A 23,865-nucleotide genomic window follows, 5' to 3' on the forward strand; every position below is an offset into this window, starting at 1 on the left:
GTGGAAGAAATGGAAGTTCAGAGGACGAACATTGATGAAAATGAGAACTCTGACAATATTGTCTACCAAGAAAATGAGGCTCATGGAATTGGATTACAAGCAACAAACATTGATGATCAATTTATATCCTTCTATAGAGAGGATCAACATCCTGACATTGTGGATGAAAATGATGTATCTAATTACCTCTTCAATGATAGAAGTGGTCATGGTGACAATGTGGATGCATTTAGTAATGAAGATGATTATGATGATACATTACTTGAATATTGTAGTGATGGTGATCATAATGACGATGATATTAATGATGACTGTGATGATTAGTTCACATATTGGCATAAGCTTTTTATTTGTGTAAGATTGAATGTACAAATTAGTCACACATATTTTTAATTGCATTTTTTTTATGTTGCCTAAAGTTGCTTGAATATGTTAATAATACCTTTTACGAATATGTTATGATGATTACAAGCTTATTTTTAATTATTTTAATGTGTTCACTTCTTATAATTATTGCAGAAATATGGCTCCAAGACGTCAATGAAGTAATAAACTTTCAAGAGTTTCCCAATCAAGTAGTTTGCAGCAAGAGGAAAGAATTATTGATTCACAACAACATGTATCATTGCCTCTACTTCCATCGGTCACATCTACACAGCCATCTTCTAATGCTTCACTTTAAGCCGGTTCTTCTAGTAATTTTTTTTATATATTTTACATTGAGTTGGTGTGATTAGTAGATAATTGTGATTGCTTATTTGATGTTAACTTCATTCCTTTTTTTGTATCTTCTTTTTATTTCCATAGCTTCTAGTGTGATGAAGAAAAATTGTAAAGGTAAGACACAGGGTTGTAATTTGCAAAAATTGGTGAATTCATTAAAAAAATATCCTTCCTATTTATATAGACGTGGATCAAGGTAGACCATTAATTGGATGCAGTGCAATCCACAAAGCTATCAAATGAAATAGGTATTATTGCTCGGACTTATTTACCTTGTCCACGATCAATCAAAAAACTTGATTGGGAGGAGCACATGAGCCGGCATTTGATCGTCTTGGAGTATGGTTAATATTAAGTAAGATATGGAGTTTATGTATTCTTATGTGTTAACAAATTTATTTATTTTTTATAGATGAAATTGAATGTGGCATTGAGACAAATCCGAGGATAACTGATTGTATTGTCAAACATACTAAAAAATAGAATTAGAGATCATCATCAATCATTGAAGAAGCACTATTTGAGCTTCTCAAACTATGAAGATGCAAAAAGGAAGAAACCCAATGAGTTTATTACTCAAGAGAATTGGGAGGATTTATATGATTATTGGAACAATGATAAAACTAAGGTACGTGTATCTTATTATTAATGATTACCAGTAATGGATTTATATATATTTTTTTATGTCAATAATCTATTGAATTTTTAAAAGGAAAAGGCTGAAAGAGCAAATGTTAGTAGATCATATATGGACACACATCACAATCAAGGATCCAAATCCTTCGTTGTTGTTCGTCATGAGCTTGTAAGAAACAAACTTAATCTCTAATCTTATTTAATATGTAATTTATACATAGTCACTTCATATTTTTTTTTTTATAAAATAGATGATGAAACCGGAGAGCAACATGGGTGTCATAGGATTGAATTGTACAAAGCACACACTATAAAGAAGGAAAGGGATAGACTTAACCGGAAGCAAATGCTAATTATGTGAGTTTATCATCTTATCTATGTGGATTTTCATTTAAATTTTTGAAATTTTGATGTGCACTTATTATTACAATTTCAGTGTGCAATGCAACAAAAGTTACAAGAGGCAATTGATGAAAATCAAGATGTTGATGTTGACAAAATTTGTGATGAGGTTCTAGGCAATCGATCCGGTTCTGTTAAGGGATTAGGTTATGGTCCAAAACCAAATGCTTCAAGATGTGGACATGCTAAGTCCATTAAAGACCTTGAAAAAGAGAAAAATTTGTGGAAAAAAAGATATGAAGCCGAGGTTCGTGAAAATGAAAACAATCGAGCTCAGTTGTCAAAACATGACATAATGTTAAGGAAAATAATGGGAGCTAAATATGATGAGTATGACGAAAATAGTCAAAGGTATTATTATGTAATTAAATCTATTACAACGTGTTGTAACCTAGTAAACGTTTTTGACATTCATTTTCTTTATTGAGCAGTGAAGATGAACAAGGAGAACATTCAACTTGACTATCATAAAGTAGTTGGATTCTTTCAAGTTTGTCATATTTGATATTTATCAATTTATTTGTGCATAACAAAAATTGATTTGAATGTAACATTTGAATAGAGATTTAGGGCTTGAATTATCTAACTTAAATATCTAATATAGTTGGTAACATTTTTTTTATTTCTAATTTTATTGTAGGAAGGTAGGCGTCATTAATGAAGAAGTGGTTCATAAATTGGCAAGGGTTATTCTCTTTTATGATACAAGTGATGGAGATCTAGTTTGACTTTGATACTTTTGTTTTTGATACTTGGCATTAATGATTTTGCAAATGGTTTTTGTGGATAAGTGTTTTTCTTTTTTTTCGTGGAGAAGTGTTTAGGTTGATATGTTTAATTAAATATTTGTAAACAAATGGTTGAACGCAACATTTCATTCTACAATTGGGTATTTGTAGGTGTATGGATTGGAACTTTTTGAAATGAACATTTATGGGTACGCATTTGAGTCCAATATTGCTACGATTTTTATATTGTAGATAAAAACAAAGAAAAGTTAAAGCTTTTACTACACAAATAATCATGGTTAAAGAGCAAAAAAAGTACAAAATCACTATGAAATTAAAAATTACAGACAAACATTATTATTTTCTACGACAACGAATGTAGCTAAATTTCAAATTCGGTAAGTTTTGAATGTCGTAGACAATGATCACTTATTTGCTACAATTAAATAATCATAGAGAAAATATCATTCATTACCCATGATTAAATAATCATAGGAAAAAGATCATTCATAGCCAACAATTCAATAATCGCAGGTAAAAAATCATTCATTATCTACGATTATAATAATCGTCGTCGAAGAAAGGAAACTCACCTACAACTTTATTCGTAGCCAAAATGTATTTTCCTTTGCAATTTGTCTTTCTTAACAACGAAATTTCTTACATTTCTCTATGACAACAAACGTCGCAAAAGGATTCACTTTTGGCGACAAAGACATATATTCGTAGAGAAAGACTTTGACCTATAGGGCATTCTCCATGATTTGGTCTATGATTTAGTTTCGGAGAAAATAAATTTTTCATACGATTAAATTATGTTTCTCCATGAATTGTTATTGTAGATATTGGTCACATTTTTTGAGCTTAACGGCTACGATCTTCATTCCCCTTGAATGTCGATCCAAATCTCCCTTGGAATAGCCTCTTGAACCTTGGAGAATCGTTTTTTTTCCCTAACTTCGCCTCCAAGAAAAATAACAAAAGAAATCCAAGAATGCCCTAAAAATCATAATCAAATCTATTTATACCCATCTGCTTAAGGGTTGCTTATGGGCGTAAGCCCGTAGCCATAAGGGGGCTGGAGAAGATGGTCGCGAGCCTTACAGGAACACTTATGACCGTAACTCACATATGTAAGGTCTTTTGTTTGTGTTACTGTCTAGCTTATGCCCGAAAGCGCTAGATTGTAAACTTCACTATGCAACTTCTTCCAACTACCCTTATGGGCTCAAGCTGTGATCGCAAACTCCTCAAGGTATACCCACAAGGTTCTCTGGAAAGTACTTATAACCGTAAGGTAGACCGTAAGCTGCCCATAAGCCACCCAGTTTGCCTTGTCCTTAGTCAAATGATACCGAGAGAACTCTAACTTCTTCATTTAAGGTTTGGAATGCTTATTTTGGTTCTCTCTCATCTATAATTGCTGCCTGAAGCTTGAGAATTTGAAACACATTAGATTTAGCATCAAATTCCACAAAATGATTATCGTGTAGACCAAATGAGTGTACAAAATGATATGAAATACATGAATGTTGTAGACTTATCAACCTATCTAAGTCCCAAAGATAGAACCTCCCTCTTTTAGAACCTCCACTGCTCCTAATTTGGATACCTTCCAAACTTAAATGTTGTAACTTCTATTATAACTGAGTTTGCAATGTGACCTCCAAATGCCTCTAGTCCTTGCCTGTGTTTAAGTCTGAGTCTATGCTATTGAATCCTCCTGATTTTGACCTACCAAAAATTAGCTTGCCTCCTCACTCCTTATTAACAGTATTCCTACGACAGTGGCACCCCATATAGCGTGTGATCTTCATACCAAAAATGATCTTCAACAATCTTTTAATGATCTTCAAATCTAGCTTCTACCAAACTTGATCGATCTCTAAGCCACCCAAGTTTGTTCCTCCCAATCTTCCAAATTACTTTGATCTTCATTTATCCAAGTTTGGTTATCACAATTATTTAGTTTCCAAACTTGATTTTTATTCATCCAAATTTGGTTTTCACAATAATCTAGTTTCCAAACTTTATCTTCATTCATTTAAGTTTGGTTTTTCATGATTGATAGGGACGCAGGTGTACATGCCGATCGTGTAATAAAGTGTGCTTGAAAGCAAGATGTCGGTCCACAGGGAAGATTGAGAATATTAGTAGTAACCCTAGTTTTGAAAATTTGCCTAACTAATTAAGTGTTGTGTGTGAACAAAAGAAAGTAAAAGCAAGAAGTATGAAATAAAACAAGAGGGAAAATCAGGGGAGGAAGTGATATCCTAGCGCAGATTCCCTCTATGGTTTAATAAAATGCAGGACAAAGGTTGTCTAAGTATGCAATCATATTTAAATTGAGAGGTTTCTTGAATGATACTAAACTCCTCGATAGAGGGATGAATAGTAACTGAATCATTGCAGAGATGATAAAGTCATCCACACAATTGCATTAACACTCTATGAAACCTCATCGTGGGCTAATGAGAATCTCTTAAGTAGGTAATCTCTCTTATGAGGAAAGATTACCCCTAATCCGAATACATAATAGAGATGTGATTTCTCCTAAAATCTACTCCATATGATTTCAAAGAGCACGGAGATATTTGTTAACTCCTCAAGAGAATTGAGGGAGACAGGGTCTCCAAAGTACCCTATGTCTAGGCTTATAATTTCCTCTAATCACAATATGTCTATGCTAGGTGAGAATTTCTTCTCATCACAAAGCACAACAAGTATGATAACTAGGGATTTCGCCACAATAGAAATAAAGCATTCAAACATGGAATTAGATTCAAATAGAATGTATCTCAATAAGGAAAATAAGTAAATCACACAAATCTAACAACTAATGTCAAAAGATAAACCCTAGAGTTCAACTATGCCTAAACATCTAATAAATTAGCCCTCCATTGACGGAGGGAAATCATTCAAACAACAAGACACGATAAGAGACATTGAAAATAATAAAAACCCCCTCTCAATACTGCCAGAGATGAATCATCGAAGAAACCCTATGTAATCTTCCATGAACACCGCCAAGATGAGCTTGATTTGTACGATCAACTTTTCCCTTGAATGTGGATCCAAATCTCCTCCTAGATTAACCCCTTGAGCACTGGAGATTTGTCTCTTCTCTCCCCTAGCTTCACCTCCAAGAAAAGACCTTTGTCTATAGTATGATCCAGCTTACAGCCGTAAGTACTGGACCGTAAGCTTTACTGTGCAGCATCTTGTGACCGCTTTTTACAGGCATAAGTTTTGGTTGTAAGCTCCTCTGGATGGCCCTTACGGGCATCTTTATGGGAGTAAGTATGGCCATAAAGTCCTCTAATTTGGCTTTGAACCCCTCCTTACGGGCATAAACATGTCTGCAAGATTCTCTAGAAAGTGCTTACGGCCGTAAGCCAAGCCGTAAGATGCCTGTAAGCCATCTAGTTTGCCTTGTCCTTATTCAATTGATGCCGAGAGAGCTACAACTTATTTGTTTAGGGTCTGGAATGCTTCTTTTTATTCTCTCTCATCTTTAAATGCTATCCAAAGTCTGAGAATACAAAATACATTAAGTTTAGCACCAAATCCCACAATATGATACTAATACAAGCCAAATAAGTGTACAAAGAGATGTGAAATACTAGCACATTGTACACTCATCAATGATCTTGTCTCTAATCCTCTGCATGTATAGTCATGTCTTCAAATAGCTCAACCCATAATTAGCTTTAATCTTTCCTCCAAATATGGACTTCAAGTTGTTTTACTAAATATGATTTATGTCTTCTTGCTTGCTCTTGAATTTTCTAACTTGTGTCTTCATTTAGCCTCTCATCCATATTTATAATTTGAGCTTCAAGTGATTGTGCTAAATATGGTCATCACAATAATAATTTGTTCTCCAAAAAGATATTGTCCTCCAAGTGCCATATATAGATTGTGCCTTGATTTAGATTTCCCTCCATATAGTCATTGCTTGCTTACTCTCTCTTAGACATCTTCTCAAAATGTCTTTAACCAACATATCTTTTTCAATTTACCACATCATCAAGCCTTGCCATCTTGATTGCCATGTCACCATGTTTTGTCATTAATGCCATCACTTGGAAACTTTGGTCTAACAGCATTGGTATAACTCTCCAATATGTCCTCTTGCTCTTACGTGATCGAAGATGCATGTTGCCTTTTATAGTTTTTGGACTTGCTTAGTTTTCTTGCTTTTGTTGGTTTAATTTTCCTCGATAAAGGGCAAGTGGCCTTTACTACCTTTGAAAAAGTCAATCTTCATGTTTGATTATTGAGCATGCTCTCTCCGCCATTGGAGATGTCTCTCCTTCATTATATATATGGTCAAGTGAGCATTGCAGCTTTTGGAAGTTTGATTTCCTTCATTGAACTAGTAAATACCCAAATCTAGCCTATTTGTTTAGATTGTACCAGTTCCCCTATATGCTAAGTGTCAGGTATATATACGTATTTAACAAATTATATATGAAGATTAGGGGTGAGCAAAAAAACCCTAATCTAATGATCTAATCCGGTATCTGATTTTTATACCCAAATTTTGTGGATGCCTGATCCAAAAAAAATGGATCGGGTACCGATCTGAATTTTTAAGATAAAAACCTGACCGGATCGGATCTAGGTTGGGAGAAAATCAAAATTGGATACCTGAATCCGATCTAGTTTTCTATATATTCTTAAATTTAAATTTTACATGGGTTAAAAGTAAAAAATCTAAATTCATAATCAAACCCCTTTAATTATATAGATACATTAATAAATTAAATTTTACAAGGGGCTAATAGTAAAAAAAATATCTAATTGTCTAATCCAATCCCTTTTATATATATATATATATATAAATTAGATTAATCTCCTCTAGTACTCCTCGCTCCGTCTTCTCTCTAACTTCATCATTGATGAGATGTTTAATGCTTCCAAAAATATTTGGATTGTTTTTTATTGTTTAAGGTTGATAATTCATTTTATTAATTTTGTTGTACGGAGAATAATATAAGATTTTAATTTTTTTTAAATTATAAGTTTAATATATTTGTTTTTCATCTAATGTTATTAGATATATAAAAAAAATTCCATAAACCACTAAAACTTAAATTTGGATCCGGATACCTGATATCTGATTCGCTTTAAATTGGGTATCCTGTTTTAGTATCCGGTTTAAACCTGGTCAAATATGAATTGAGTTTTTGCCTTGTGTGCCTGATCCAGTTTTGCTCACCCCTGATAAAGATTATATATATATAATTTCAATATTTTGAAGGAATATATTTGCACGTATCTATATTTATTATTTATATTTATGTAAACTCAGTTTACAGTTATTAATGACTTATTAAGAGGAGTTAATTTGACATTTAAATTGGTTAAATATGTTAAACCAAATTATTCCGCAAGATACTGGGCCATTAGCATCAATCCATATGCATGGCACGTTGCAACCCAAAGTGACGCGAGATATATATATAAGCATGCCATGTCGTCATCAATGGAAGACATTTCAAACATTAGTGGCCATGTAATTAGGGATTATGCCCCCAAAAGTCCTATAGATGATTTTATTATTATTATTACAAATTCTTATTAATTTAACATAAAACGTATTCCTCCACTCAAAATCAAACACTAAACAAATAATAATACACCAACTTGTACTTTATTCTTAGTCGATGTATATATGTGTATATTATTGAACTTCTGACTTTATTGCTCCAAAATAAAAGAAACAACATGTTCTCACGTCTTCATAGACTCAAAGTGCTGTTGTGATGTTGTATATATATTTATATATATAAATACCATTTCTTGCAACCCTATTATTCACCAAGAAATTAACAAGTATAGAAAACCTCGTTAAGGTTTGAAGAGATGGATCTTCGAAAATTAAATGCCTTTCTAGCTTTCGTTGCTATTATCCTGTCTTCGTGTGCTACTTCAAATGCTCAGCTTCAGATTGGTTTCTATAATGGCTCATGCCCCGTAGCTGAATCCATAGTCAAAGAAGAAGTTATGAAAGCTCTTCAAAATGATCCTGGCATGGCTGCTGGCCTTGTTAGAATGCATTTCCATGATGCATTTGTCAGGGTATGTGTATGCATATTTATATAAACTTAATTAATAGTGTGTATAATGTTAATAAATTTCTGTGTACTTGTTAATTAGCATCTTTGCATCTTGTTAATGGTTAGGGTGCTGATGGATCAGTTCTGATTGATTCAACAAGCAACAACACAGCAGAAAAAGATGCACCACCAAACAATCCAAGTCTACGAGGATTTGAAATCATTGATGCAGCAAAAGCCCGGCTTGAGACCAAATGCAAAGGCATAGTCTCATGTGCTGATATCCTTGCATTTGCAGCAAGGGATAGTGTTTTATATGTATGGTCCTCGGAACTCTCTTTATCAACCTTTAGTTTTTTTAAATTTATTCAAGTGTATTTAGTCACTGCACGTACAGGTATTAATTACACTATATAATTTGAATTAAAGGTTTGTGAGCATATATATGCAGAGCATGGGACTGCCATATGCTGTGCCATCAGGTAGAAGAGATGGAAGGGTTTCATTGGCTTCTGAGGCGATGTCCAACCTACCACCTCCTTCTTTTAATCTCACTCAGCTCACCCAAGCCTTCAATGGCAAGGGTTTTTCACAAGAAGAAATGATCACTCTATCAGGTATATAACATGACTTGTATATATATATAGTATATATAAGGCAATCCCTTAAAAAACCACCATGTTTTTGTCATTCAGGAGCACACACAATTGGACGTTCTCACTGCAGTTCATTCAGCAACAGGCTCTATAACTTCAACTCAACAGTCAGTCAAGATCCAAGTTTAGACCCAACTTATGCTGAACAACTGAAGAAACAATGCCCAAATGGGAGCACTAACGCCAGCATTGTGGTGCCAATGGATCCGGACACTCCTACCAAATTTGACAGTAACTATTACAAGCTCATCTTGTCTAACCGTGGCTTATTCACATCAGATCAAACCCTAATTTCCACTCCACGGACCAAGAAACAAGTGCAAGTGAATGCATATGTTCCATTGTATTTCCAGTCGAAGTTTAGGGATGCATTTGTGAAGATGGGAAACATTGGGGTGCTCACTGGAAATCAGGGAGAGATCCGTATCAACTGCAGGGTCATCAACTCATGATATAAACTAATGTTATATTAATCATTCATATCTGATTTTTGCTATTTTTGTTTTGTGTTATGCGGTAACAAAAATATGTTGTTATGTATTGTTTTTGTCTTTTCTTTTTATTTGAGAAATTATGATGTATTGCGGTTTGTATGTTTTAATTCAAGGATTCTATCTTGAATAACTATTTCTTTTTTTTTTTAAATGCTGTTATTTAAGTCATATAATTTTTTTTTTGCATTTATTTAACATAATAAATTTTAGTGTTTTGTGCTTATAGTTGTGACCATATATCCGTTATTCCTTCCATGATGAACTTAAGTTATTTCTTAGATGCCCTTCTTTTCTAAAAATTCTTTTTAGTGTATAGCTAATATATAGTAATGTATTGTATTGTATTATATATCACAGTTGTTAGTAAAAGGAATTAATGAATTAGGGTTTTGTAACTTGCACACCTTACAGGTTGCATCCTTCTCATATTTATATATAAGATAGTGTTACAATTTTATGGCTTACAATCAACATTGATACATATTCTGTAATTATGTGATATGATTTGGTTCTTACCAATTCTACTTGGATGTGATATGATTTGGTTTTTTACCAACTATACATGGATCCTAATTATCTTAACAGCCCCCTTCCATCACAACTGATGAAGATTGAGATTGCGCTTGAATTTCTCCTGTAGTTGTACCGGCAATGGCTTCGTAAAACCATCTGCCACTTGATCTTGTAAAGGGATGAATCGAATGTTAAGAACCTTGCGTGTAACTCATTCTCGGACGAAATGGAAATCCACTTCAATGTTCTTGGTCTTGGCATGGAAGACCGGGTTCGCTGACAAGTAGGTGGCACCAAGATTGTCACACCATAAGCATGCCATCCGAGATTGAAATACACCAAGTTCACCAAGTAACAACTGTACCAAAAAAATCCCCACCGTAGCATTCGCAAGTGCTTTATATTCTGCTTTTGTGCTAGATCGAGAGACTGTTGCTTGCTTGCATGCACTCCACGAGATCAAGTTAGATCTAAAGAAAACATCAAAGCGACCTGTAGACCTCCTATCATCCGGACATCTCGCCTAATCAGCATCATAAAAGGCACTCACCAAGGTGGAGGAAGACCTGCAAATCTTCATACCAATTGTTGCAGTGTGATTGAGATACCGAAGTATTTGTTTTACCGTCGTCTAGTGCACGTTGGTAGGAGATGAAGGAATTGACACACCTTGTTAATAGAGTAAGCTATGCCAGGTCGTGTAAGAACAAGGTACTAAAGCTCCCTAACAGTGCTTCTGTATTTGGTGGCCTTCTCGAGACCTAACGAATCCCTAATAGTAACAGAGAGCTTGTCGGTGTTGGACATGGGAGTAGTAGCACCTTTGCATGTCGTCATGCCAACCCGATATAGAAGATTTGTAACATATTTGAACTGAGAGAGAATAATGCTATCATCCAGTTTCTTCACCTCCATTTCCGAGAAAAAAGTGTAACTCACCAAGATCCTTTAAGGCAAACTCACTTTGCAAATTTGGCAAAAGAGTCTGAACCGCCAATGAGGAAGAGCCTGTGACAATAATGTCATCAACATAAATGAGAACATAGACAGTAGTCGCACCATTGTTATAAATAAATAAGGAAGTGTTAGCGCAAGATGACATGAACCCAAGTTCATGTAGCTTTGAGCTTAGTCTAGCATACCAAGCTCATGGTGCTTGTTTTAAACCATACAGAGCCTTATGCATCTTGCACACAAGATGCGGTTGCCAGTGAGTCTGTATGCCCAGGAGGCTGATGCATAAAAACTTCCTCTTCCAGAACGCCATACAAAAACGCATTCTGAACATCCAATTGCCACAAGTCCCAACCATGTGATACAACAATGGAGAGAACCAAGAGAATTGTAGCATGTTTAACCATTGTGCTTAAGGTATCCTCATAATCAATACCATAACGCTATCAAAATCCTTTTGCTACTAGACAATCTTTGTATCTATTGATACTATCATCCGCCTTGTGCTTAACCTTGTAAACTCACTCGCAGTCTATGATGTTTTGACCACGAGTGGGATGAACAAGACTCCAAATACCATTCTGCTGAAGTGCTTCAAATTCCTGGTCCATAGCATGCTTCTGATTCGGATTTGCCAGCTCCATATCAACCGACTCTGGTTCACGGATGGCACTATACCCGTAACGAACAATGCCATCTGTGAATGTATGAGACACCCAGATGTTGTCACGGAGACGTATCATCATGTGGTGATTACGCCCATGTGGGGCAGGTGGTACAGCAGGAGACGCAGATGCTTCAGAAGCACTCGACGCTGTACTAGCCCTTGACTCGACATGCACTACCTCTTCAATCCCATAAGGTAGTCCCATGCCAGCAGAAGCAGATGGGGCCAAGCCCATCCCAATCGTTTCATCTAGCACACCCGGAGGCACTCGCAGCCGCAATGTCATGCACATTCATCTCACCATGCCCAGGGACAACTTGTGGCTGTACAAAAACACTTGGTTGCACAATAATAGGAGCATTAGTAGGTTCATTAGCCGCATGGCCATGATCAATACCTGGAACAGTTGGAAAAAGAACGGTTTCTAACAAGATGTGAGGACCATTCATGCACAAAGAAGTGGGAAAGGGAAATACTCCCTCATCGAAAACAATATCGCGGGAGATGTATATACGACCAGATGTTGGATCAAGACACTTATAGCCCTTATATAAAGTACTATAGCCGAGAAATACACATCGGCGAGAGAGAAACTAAAGTTTGCGAGCATTGTAGGCTTGAAGATGAGGCCAACAGGAGCACCCAAAAACCTTTAAAGAGGAATAATCAGGTTTGATGTTGAATAATTTTTAGTGGAGTGGAATTGTGTATAACTTTACTTGGTAGCTGATTGATGAGGTAACTGGCAGTGCTAAAGGCTTTATCCCAAAACTTGAGGGGAATGCCCGAAAAGGCAAGAAGAGCTGAACCAGTTTCGACGATGTGCCGATGCTTTCGGTTGTATACACAGTTTTTGCTGAGGTGTGAGGACAAGAAACACGATGAGCAATGGCAACTTGATTAAAAAATGAATGTAATTTGTGATACTCAAACCCCCCTCCCCCCCAAAAAATCAGTTTGCATGCAAAGAATCTTCCTATCAAGTTGTTTTTCAGCAAGAGTTTGAAAATGAACAAACGTGCAAAAAACATCAGCCTTACTTTTAAGAGGAAATACCCAAACAAACTTGCTGAAATCATCAAGAAAACTCACATAATATTTAAAACCCCCAGCAGAATAAGAACAGGGACCCCTATACATCAGAATAGATAAGTGCTAATGGAGACAATGAAAGTTCATGCGAAGTAGTGTAAGGTAACTGATGACTTTTAGCCTGTTGACATGAATCACAGACCGACACATTATTGGAACTATTAGAACATGGAAGATTATTTAGAAAAAACACACAACAAACTATAGAAAGCGACGGATGGCTGAGATGATTATGCCACCTTTCTTAAGTGGGTGTGGCAATAGAATAGGCATACTTGGAAGAAGCAAATGGTGAACTCGATAGGAGGGATAGAGGCCACCCCTATATTTCCTGCGAAGAAGCGTTCTCTTCATTTCCAGATCCTTAATAAGAAAATGGTCAGGATGATATTTAAGAAAGACATTGTTATCAGAGGTTAAACGGTGTACCAAAACAAGATTTTCCTTGGCATTAGGAACATGAAGAATATGTTTTAAGGATAAAGCTTGATTAGTGGTATTAATCGAGGAATGACCAATATGACTAATAAACATGCTTGCACCATTTGCAGTGTGCACCTGATCACAACCATGATATTTGTCACAGATCGTCATCTTATCGAGCTCGCCAGTGATGTGGTGGGTGACGCCCATGTCGGTGTACTAATTGGTATTGGCATTGTAGGGGATGGTGTTGATGTAGTTAGCCACATGATCATCCTTTGCCTGGTAGGAGTGATTGGAGTAATGACGACACTTCAACGCATTGTGTCCTACCTTACCACACACCTGACATGTAGGCCTTGAGCTACCGCCGCCCTTCTTGTTCTGGCCTTTGGAGTAGTCGCGGTGTTCGCAGCTCTTCTGTTGTGGTCTACGACCGCCACCGCCGTGACCGCCATCTTGGCCGCCACCAAAATGGCCTCCCGAAACCACCACCATGGCCGCCACCTTAATAGCCTCTAGAAGCGAGATTGACGGTCGAACCAATTTGGAGAGCCTGATTCTGTTGTTCCAGGTGAGTCTCATATGAGAAAAAATAGGTGTAGAACTCGGACAGACCGATCGAATCAGACCTAGTTATAACAAAGGAAACCAGCGGGTTATACTTAGCGTCGAGACCCGCCATGATGTAGCCGATCAGATCATCATCGCTCATTGGATGGCCGGTAGATACCATCTGATCCGCAAGCAATTTCATGCGGTTGAAGTACTCTATCATGCTCAGATCATTCTTGCGTGTCATGGAGAGTTGCATCCGGATTTGTATGATCCGGGCCTTAGATTATGATGTAAACATGCATTCGATGGCATCCCACACCTCTACCGCGGATGTCAAGCTAATGACCTACAACCACACCACCGGTTCGAGCGACACAAGAAGTGCGTCGAATACTTGCTGATCCTTGAGAAGCCAAATGTTGTACTCCGGGTTGGAAATAACCTTCTCAACTATCTTGTAGTCAATCATCTCAAACACCTTGATAGTTGTTGGCGATGCGACTACCGATCCATCCACGAAACCAAGAAGTTGATAGCCTCCAAGGATAGGCATCTGCTGCACCTTCCATAGCAGGTAATATTCTCTCGTGAGTTTCATATTGACGAAGTGGGTGAGACCAAGAGATAACGCCGCCGCGCCGGCCGAAAAAGCACCAGAATTCATTGGATGTTTTGTGGAAAAGAACCGCTCTAATACCATAAAAGGAATTAATGAATTAGGGTTTTGTCACTTGCACACCTTACAAGTTGCGTCTTCTCATACTTATATATAAGATAGTGTTACAATTTATGGCTTACAATCAACATTGATATATATCTTGTAATTATGTGATATGATTTGGTTTTTATCAACTATACATGGATGTGATATGATTTGGTTTCTTACCAACTATACATGGATCCTAATTATCTTAAAAGTAAGATCTATATAAATGAGTGTCATATATACATATGATAAAAGTGGATAAACTATGACTTTATTAGAAAACATATATATATATATATTTGAAAAGGTATAATCCACTTAAATAAAAATAAAAAGAGTACAAAAGAGGTGCACTAGATGGAGGGGCGACAACAATAGAAGGAGAGTATGGAGAGCACTTGAACAGGGTTGACTCCAACTGCACAAGAACATATGCCTATGTGATATGCCTTTTGAGTATTACAGTACCACAAGTAAACAAATTGTAAGGAGTAGTAAAGTGTACTCGAAGGTCGAGTACAGTTGAATCCATAGGAACAATGCTCCTATAGTATTAGCTTATCCTCTCTTATCTAACTGATGAAATCAAGTGATGATTGCAAAAACCCTAACTAAGAAAGCAATGTATTAAGTTGATTATGATGGTGAATAAAGGCTGAAATCAATATGAGAATATATATATATATATATGGTACCTTACACACAAATCCCCTTACCTTGCAATTGACTCCCTATATTGGTTAAGTGATGAGTATTCTTGGACCATGAAAACTCTTAGATTAGTTTAGTCCTTTTCTCAAGGCCGATAAACCCTAATCCTATAAAGTAATACCAATTGCCCTATGCTTTCATTGGATGCTCAATAAATCCTTTATTTAGCTCTAATCTGGAGAGTTTGACATCATACACCTTATCTCTGGGCATGCACTCAACCTCTTTCCTCCATGTGTAATCTATACATTATTGATTTCTCAATCATAATCATGCAAATGAAATATGTATTTGGGGCTCTTGTACTATCAAATACAAGCATGAAAAAACATAGAAGATTCACAAGAAACTCAAATAGCCAATATAATAAAAGGAAAAATTAACTACAAATCATCTCAAGTCTCATTGGTCCAAGGCACTATCAAAGATTTAGCCTCTCATTATACAAGAAACCATGAAACAATCTAAAACTAGAGGCATGATTGGAAACATAGGAAAAACTCCCTTAATTCCTCTCTCTATAGGATGATTGATAGGTAAACCCCTAGTCACTTACAGAACTCAAGTGTATGTGTCGATCGAGTAATAAAGTGTGCTAAGAAGGAAGGTATCGGTCCATAGTGAATTAGAGAATACTAGTATTGAATCTAAGTCTGACAATTAACCTAATAAAAAATTGTGAAGCATGAAAGTGAACAAAAAACAAGAATAGAAAATGTAAAAAAAAAAATACAGCTAAACAAGCATAAAAAGGTGGTGTCAGGGTATAGATTTCCTCTAGAGTTGGTAGGTCCCTGGATAATGGTTGTATAAGTTTTTGCAATCTATTTGAAATGAGAGAGTTCCTAAAATATGTTACCCCTTTGTCAAGGTGAGTAGTAGCCGGTCCAATACGGTGCTGGTACATACAAGCCTATATATATGACCACAATACAGTACTTTATGAACTATTGTCTAGAATAAGCAAGCATTCAAAATATAAATAGTTCTCCTCTTAAAGTAATTGCCCCTAATCTCATACAAAGTAGAAGTGGAATCGTTCATTGAAACTACTCCCTACGATTGTAATACGAATGGAATTACTTGCTAATTTACTGGGAATGATTATAGGAGAAGAACTCTCAACTCCAAAGTATCCTATCTTTGAGCAAACTCATAATCCCCTTCAATTGCATCTTGCCTATACTAGGTAGGTCTCTTGACTCATCAGACAAGCACATCAAACATAGATTCACGACTCTCACTATAATAGAATCCAAGACAATAGATATGCGCAATTAAATTCAACAATGAAAGATTGTAATTAATAAATCAATGTAAAAGCATTCAAGATCCACAACCAAATTCAATCAAATTATAAATCCTAGAGTTCATCTATGTTCAAACACCTACAAATTAGTTCTTCATTAAAAGAGAACAATCAAACATTTTACAAGAGACAATAGACATGATTAAAAGCTAGCATAAAACCCCATTTTCTAATCTTGCCCCTTAAGAAGCTGATAGACTCCTTCCCCATCTTCCACAAATGCCGTCAAGGGTGCTCCTTGATGGCTCTAATGGTGTACTCGAAGGTGGTCGAGTCTCCTCTCCTCAATGGATTGCCTTAGAAAGTCTAGGGAAGTTTTTTCTTCTTTTTTCTCAACTTGGCCGTCAAAAATATCTCTAAAACCCTCATCAGAATATTTTATATTTACTTACTTACGACCACCTTATGGGCATAAGTACGAGGTCGTAAGAAGTTGAAGATGATGATCGCTTTCCTTATGGGCATCTTATTGGCCTGAGCACTACTCCTGTAAGTTCTTTTGTCTTGATATTACAGCCCAACTTACGATCGTAAGCGACTGGACCATAAACTTCTATGAATGGCACTTACGACCCTTCCTTACAGGCGTTACTCTTTGCAAGCTCTTCTGGATAGCCCTTGTAGGTCTCCTTTATAGGCGTAAGTCCCACCTATAAGTCCCTATGTTTAATCCTTATGCTCCTCCTTACGAGCATAAGCATGCTCCCAATGTTCTTGGGATGAGGCTTACGGCCGTAATTCTTATTGTAAGGTAGTCGTAATGTGTCTTGTTTAGCCTGATCTTCAGTTGTTGATGTCGAGAGAACTCTATTTTCTTCATTTTGTCTCCAAATTACTTCTTTTGGTTCTCTTTCCTCCTTAAGTGTTGCCTGTTACATGAAAATATAATTTTAACAATGTTTAACATCATCTTCCGAATGATTACTCTAATACATGCCAAATAAGTGTATAAAACAATATAAAATGTTGTACAAATATATACTTATCAACCATCCTCCATTTCTTAGGCCTAGCTGTCACTTCCTAACATAGTTATCAATATCATAGGATACAGGATACATATCTAAACAAGATTTTGATATTATCAGTGGGTGTATCAGTATAATTTAAATTATCGTAATTTATCATGTGTATCTATCAAAATAAAGTTTATCATCGGAAGTGGCAATATTTTAAAATTCAAAAATTCACGACTTTATCCAAGTGACTTTTTTGCTTCAGATATTTATTTCTTTTTGCAAAGTTTTGATGGCAAAGAAAAAATAATTTAAGGAGATTTTTTATGGAGAAACCGTAAAGAAGATATTATGTAGAGTTTCGGACCTTCGGTTAATATTTAAATTTTAATTTCTAGATTTTAAATTTTTTATTCATTCCTTTCTTCCTCTTATTTACTCCTTTTTAAGATTTCATAAAAATTTATATTTGAAGTTTATGATAAGTTTTATAATTAATTTCAGTAGCAACTTTTAAATTAAAAAATAATACAATTTAAATGTATTTATCTAGATCAAACTAGGATAAGATTCATAAGATTTAAATCAGAGAGAAGACCGAGATAGTTATGTAGCAAATTTGGACATTGACGATGATTTTTGAAAACTTTTGTACTAATCTATTCTAGACTATAACTTATGATTTTATACTATTTCCCAAACTTTTGAAATGATGTTTAATTTAGTTACATGAAAAATGTGAAAATGTGTATGTTATATATTTATATGTGTATATATATACTATCTATATAAATATCTTAAGATAAAAGATACGCTATGTTACGTTACATAAAAATTAAGAATTCGATACACCATACAATACACGATTTGACAACTTTGCTTTCCCAGTCTCTCACCATCTTGATTCTTTCACAAAACTTTGTTTGAACTCCACCATCAACTCTCGTTCATCTGTTGTTCTCATACCTGCCCATACTGTTGGTAATCCTCTCTCCCTCCCCTTGACTAGCTACTTCTCATTTGATCAAAAGACAATTTTTCAGACTGTATATATACCCCTGCAATTCTTAACTCCTCATACCTCTTATTTTTATTTTATTTTTTTAAATAGATTATTTAGTTTAAGTGTCACAGAGATTTTAGTAATAGTTTTTGTTTTCATATAAGTATATATATATATATATATATATATATATATATACATTTTATGGTAATAGAATTTTAATTTCATTGCAAAACCTATTGAATATTATTGTAAGATAGACATATGTATGTATGTGTGTGAGAGTTTAATTGTGGGCCCTAGGTCAATGGTTGTGGATGTTAACCAGACATATGTATGTTTTGTAGAAAGGGACATTTGGTAGTGTGGAAGTGAGAAGATCAAAACCTCTGTTTTGCAGCTTAAGCAAAGAAGAAACATCTATGAAGTTGTATGAAGCTATTGTATTTGTGGTTTTGTTTCTGCATATTTTTTTGATCTTGTTTCTTTGAGCAACAAAGTGGCACCAGAGACTCCTGCGAAGGGCCACCATCGGCACATCGGAGAAAACCACAAAGATTTGTTTTTGGTTTGGGATTAGGGTTTGGTTATCTGCAGGGTGTGAAGCAATTGAGGTCGTGGCACCGGAGCTGTGTTGGATTCGGAGCTTGGGATCGAACTGAGAAGAAGCACAACAGGGATTGTGAATTGTAGTAGCAAATCTAGTCAATATTAGGCAGTGAGGGGGCTGTTCAAGAAAGAGTTCATCTACACAGCTTAGTCTACATCCTTCTATGCTAAAGCTTCAATTGATCTTGTAGACAAGAAATTGCAATTTGAGTGTGATCTTGTTTGGTTAATCTCTAAATCAAATTCTCAAATTTGTTTTGACAATTGATTATGTTCTGTGATTTCAAAATCAGTGAATCCATCACACATAGTGATCAGAAAAGGTGTGTGAGTCTTTGGGCCAACACCAAAGGGGCCACATTTGTTGGCTTTATTACTAAAGTAGAAGCAGAAACTATTATTGTTTTGAAGACGTTACTGCTACAAAGAGAAGTATGATAATGGATACAAGCATGCTTCCTTTTCAATTTCTGAAACTCACCAAAGAGAACTATGATAATTGGAGTATTCGCATGAAAGAAATGCTAGGATCACAAGCTGTATGGGATGTTGTTGAGAAAAGTTTTGAACAACCTGATAATGAACATGCTTTATCTCAAACACAGAAGGATGATTTGCGTAAAGCTTGGTAGAGAGATCAACAAGCTTTGACACTCATCCATATGTGTTCGGATGAAGGAATGTTTGAGAAAGTTTCGAGTGCTACTAGTGCTAAACATGAATGGAAAATTTTGCAGAATTTCTTCAAAGGAAATAATAGAGTCATCAAACTTCATCGTCAAGCTCTTCTAATAGGTGAATTTGAATCTATTAAGATGAAAAGTCCAGAATCAATCTCTGAATACTTTTCTAGAGTTTGTTAGTTGTTAATCAATTAAAAATATATGGAGAAACTCTAGATGATACTCATGTGGTTGAAAAAATCTTGCTATCTTTAGACACAAAATTTGAGTTTGTTGTTATAGCAACTGAAAAGTCAAAGGATTTGAATTCTTTATCTATTGATGAGTTGATGGATATATTGCATGTCCATGAAGAATGCATGATAGAGAAACAATCTCAGTCTGAACAAGTTCTCTTGTCAAAATTATCCTTAAAAGACAAAGATGAAGACAAGGATGTTAATCAAGAAGGAAGAAAAAGAGGAAAAGGTAGAATGTATGTTCGTGGCCGTGGCAACTACTTTGGCAAAGAAGGGGAAGATATGAGAGAAATGTTAATAACACTAAAGAAATAAGTCAAAGACAACCTGTAAGAGGACGTGGTAGAGGAACATGGCATAGAAGAGGTAGAAGGAGAGTAAATGTGTAGTGCAGCAATTGTAAAAATATGGATATTATGTAGTTGAATGTAAAAGCAAAGTTATAGAGGAAGACAAGGTCTACTGTGTAGAGGCTAAAGATGAAGAAGAATATGTTTTCTTGTTAACTCACAGTGAAGAAAAGAATCAAGAAGCATGGTTCCTAGATACCGGTGTAAGTAATCATATGACAGGTCAAAAGGATTTATTTGTGTCTTTAGATGAATCTTCTGAAAGAAATATTTCTTTTGGAGTTGAAAGAAAACTACAAGTTAAAGGAATAGGTAACATTCTGATTTTGGCCAAAAATGGATCTCATCAGGTTATTTCTCATGTATACTATGTGCCTACATTAAAAGCAAATATTTTGAGTTTGGGTCAACTTCTTGAGAAAGGATATGACATCAGACTAAAGGATAGTGGAATGACAATTAGAAACAGCAGAGATCAATTGATTGCAAGGGTAGAACTGTCAAAGAGAATGTTTTGCTCAAACTTCAGATTGATAGTGCCAAATGATTGAAAACTTATGTATCTAATTCTTCTTGGATTTGGCATCAACGAATGGGTCATCTATATTTTGGCGGCCTAAAGCAATTGGTGAGAGAGAAGATGGTACATTGTTTGCCTTATATTGAACATCCAGATCAGATTTGTGAAGGTTGCACTTATGGTAAGCACTTCAAATATAGCTTTCCAAAGGAGCAGCAAAGCCACTTCATCTTGTGCATGCTGACATTTGTGGTTCAATTAATCTATCTCTTTAGGTAAGAACAAGTATATCTTACTATTTATTGATGATTTTAGCCATGAAACATGGGTATTTTTTCAAAATAAAAGGTAGAAACATTTGAAACATTCAAGAAATTTAAAGCACATGTTGAGAATGAAAGTGGTCACTTGATTAAAGCTTTAAGAACTGATAAAGGTGGTGAGTTCACCTCTAAGCAATTTGGGCACTTTTGTGAATCACATGGAATTAAAAGGTTCTTAACTGTTCCAAGGTCACCACAACAAAATGGTGTTGTATAGAGAAATAACATAACCATTCTTAACATGGTAAGAAGCATGATGAAAAGTAAGTGCATAACTAAAGAATTGTGGGCATAAACTATATCATGTGCAGTCTACTTAAGCAATAGGCATCCAACAAGAAGTTTGCAAAAGATCACTCCTCAAGAAGCTTGGAGTGGTAGAAAGCCAACTCTTTCGCACTTAAGAGTTTTTAGGTGCATAGTATATGCTTACATTGCTGATGAACTAAGAGTAAAGCTAGATGACAAGAGTGGAAAACTTTTATTTATTGGCTATGAACACAAGATCTAAAGGTTACAGACTTTATAATCCAAAAAGTAAAAAAAATTGTTATCAGTCGAGATGTCAAATTTAATGAAAAAGAATGTTGGAACTAGGAGAAGAAAAAAGAAGATTACAGTTTTCTTCCAATGTCTAGTATTGATATTACTCAAGCTGAAAATGCAGAGCAGTCTACTTCTCCTACAACAATATCACATGAACCAAGTTTTTTAGCATCAAACAATGGTTATTCAAGTCCTTCAAGCTCAGTTGAAAGACCTCAAAGAATGAGAAGTCTTCAAGATATTTATGTTGACACTGATGAAATCAATGATTCTGCTCTTTGTTGTTCGTTTGCAGGTTCAGAGCCATTAAGCTTTAATGAATCAATGAAAGATGAGAAATGGAGGTTAGCCACGAATGATGAAATAAAAGCCATTCATAAAAATGATACTTGGGAGTTGGCCACTTTGCCCAAAGAAAAGCAAGCGGCTGGTGTCAAATGGATTTATAAAATCAAGAAAAATGAAAGAGGAGAAGTGGAAAAGTTCAAAGCTCGGTGGATTAGTAAGGGATATAGTCAATGACAAGGTATTTATTATGAAGCAATTTTTTGCTCCAGTTACCCAATTAGAAACCATTAGGCTGATCATGGCTCTAGCTGCTCAAAATAAATGGAGGATTTATCAAATGGATTTTAAATCAGTGTTTTTGAATAGACAATTAGAAGAAGAAATGCATATACAACAACCACCTGGCTATGTAGTCAAAGGTCATGAAGGAAAAGTGCTAAAATTAATTAAGGCTTTGGATGGCTTAAAGCAAGTACCAAGGGCTTGGTATAGTCACATTTGACAATTATTTCAACTAATAGAAATTTTGTGAAATGCCCATATATATATGGTCTATATGTGAAGAAAACAGGAGAATGGTGGCATGTTAATTTTTTGTCTATATGTAGACGATCTAATTTTTACAGGCAATAATTCATCATTGTTTGATGAATTCAAGAAGGAGATGGTTATTGAATTTAAGATGACAGATATAGGGCTTATGACCTATTATCTTGGAATAGAATTAAAGCAAACTAACAGTGGGATTTTTGTTTCACAAAAAAGTTATGCAATGAAGATCTTGAAATAATTTAATATGGAGAATTGTCAATCAGTTTCAACACCTGTTGAATGTGAGATTAAACTATCAAAAGTTGATGATGGTGAAAAAGTGAATCTAACTTTATATAGAAAGCTTGTTGGAAGTTTGAGGTACTTAACTTGTTCAAGACCTAATATTTTGTATGGAGTAGGTATTATCAGTCGCTATATGGAGGTGCCAACAACTACACATTTGAGGGCAGCCAAAAGAATCTTGAGATATATTAAAGGAACCTTAAATTATCGCTTGTTTTATACATCTATCATGAACTGCAATTTAGTTGGTTACAATGATAGTGAATGGGGAGGAAATGTCAATGACAGGAAGAGTACTACAGGCTTTCTGTTTAGTTTTGGAGATGCTGCATTTACTTGGAGATCGAAAGATACAACCCATTGTCACTACAAGAAATACAGGAATATGCAACGGAAATATTGCCACGGATTTGTTTCATTGCTTATTGTAAACATTGGCGACGGAATTAGCATTGGATTACCGACGGAATAAAACTGTAGAATTTAAACTTGTTTTTATTACATTACCAACGGAATTGTATAATATAGCAACGGAATTGTGATAAATACCAACAGAAACAGAGCAACAGAATTAGTTCGTTGCTATTCCGTTGCTAGAGCTTACATGCCCTAATTTTCCTGCCTATTTTTGTTGCTAATAAATTGCTACGGATTCATTCCGTCGCTATTTGTAAGCATTGGCAACGGAATCAACATTGGATTACCGACGGAATAAAACTTCAAAAGTTCAACTTATTTTTATTATTACCGACGGAATGTTAAAACATAGCTATGGAATTTAGATTAATAGTAACGGAATAAGTCTGTTCCTATTCCAAACTTATATATATATATATATATATGTATATTATTTATTAATATTTGTAATTTATAT

At 35.3% G+C, this 23,865-nt stretch overlaps 1 protein-coding gene, 1 non-coding gene and 1 pseudogene across 2 annotated transcripts; 2 read left to right on the forward strand and 1 right to left on the reverse strand.

Annotated features, from left to right (window-relative positions):
• Nucleotides 1-1,801: 1,801 nt before the first annotated feature.
• On the forward strand, nt 1,802-9,662 carry LOC120265269 (annotated as a pseudogene).
• Nucleotides 9,663-13,937: 4,275 nt separating this feature from the next.
• LOC120266247 lies at nt 13,938-14,071 on the reverse strand. The gene has a single exon (XR_005538089.1). It is a non-coding gene; the product is annotated as a small nucleolar RNA Z247 (small nucleolar RNA).
• Nucleotides 14,072-19,645: 5,574 nt separating this feature from the next.
• On the forward strand, nt 19,646-21,028 carry LOC120265270. The gene is made up of 3 exons (XM_039273146.1): nt 19,646-19,823; nt 20,171-20,392; nt 20,550-21,028. The coding sequence occupies exons 1-3, from the start codon at nt 19,646-19,648 to the stop codon at nt 21,026-21,028; spliced, it is 879 nt and encodes a 292-aa protein (XP_039129080.1).
• Nucleotides 21,029-23,865: the final 2,837 nt, after the last annotated feature.

This window comes from Dioscorea cayenensis, chromosome 7 (genome assembly GCF_009730915.1).
Source record: "Dioscorea cayenensis subsp. rotundata cultivar TDr96_F1 chromosome 7, TDr96_F1_v2_PseudoChromosome.rev07_lg8_w22 25.fasta, whole genome shotgun sequence".
Taxonomy (NCBI): domain Eukaryota; kingdom Viridiplantae; phylum Streptophyta; class Magnoliopsida; order Dioscoreales; family Dioscoreaceae; genus Dioscorea; species Dioscorea cayenensis.

Excerpts from the sequence above, each read along its gene's own strand:
- LOC120265270 (XM_039273146.1), top strand. The coding sequence starts at position 19,646 with ATGGATACAAGCATGCTTCCTTTTCAATTTCTGAAACTCACCAAAGAG. Across the intron at positions 19,824-20,170 it reads AACACAGAAGGATGATTTGC|CAACTGAAAAGTCAAAGGAT; the intron begins GTAAAGCTTGGT and ends TTGTTGTTATAG. Across the intron at positions 20,393-20,549 it reads TGGCCGTGGCAACTACTTTG|TTGAATGTAAAAGCAAAGTT; the intron begins GCAAAGAAGGGG and ends GATATTATGTAG.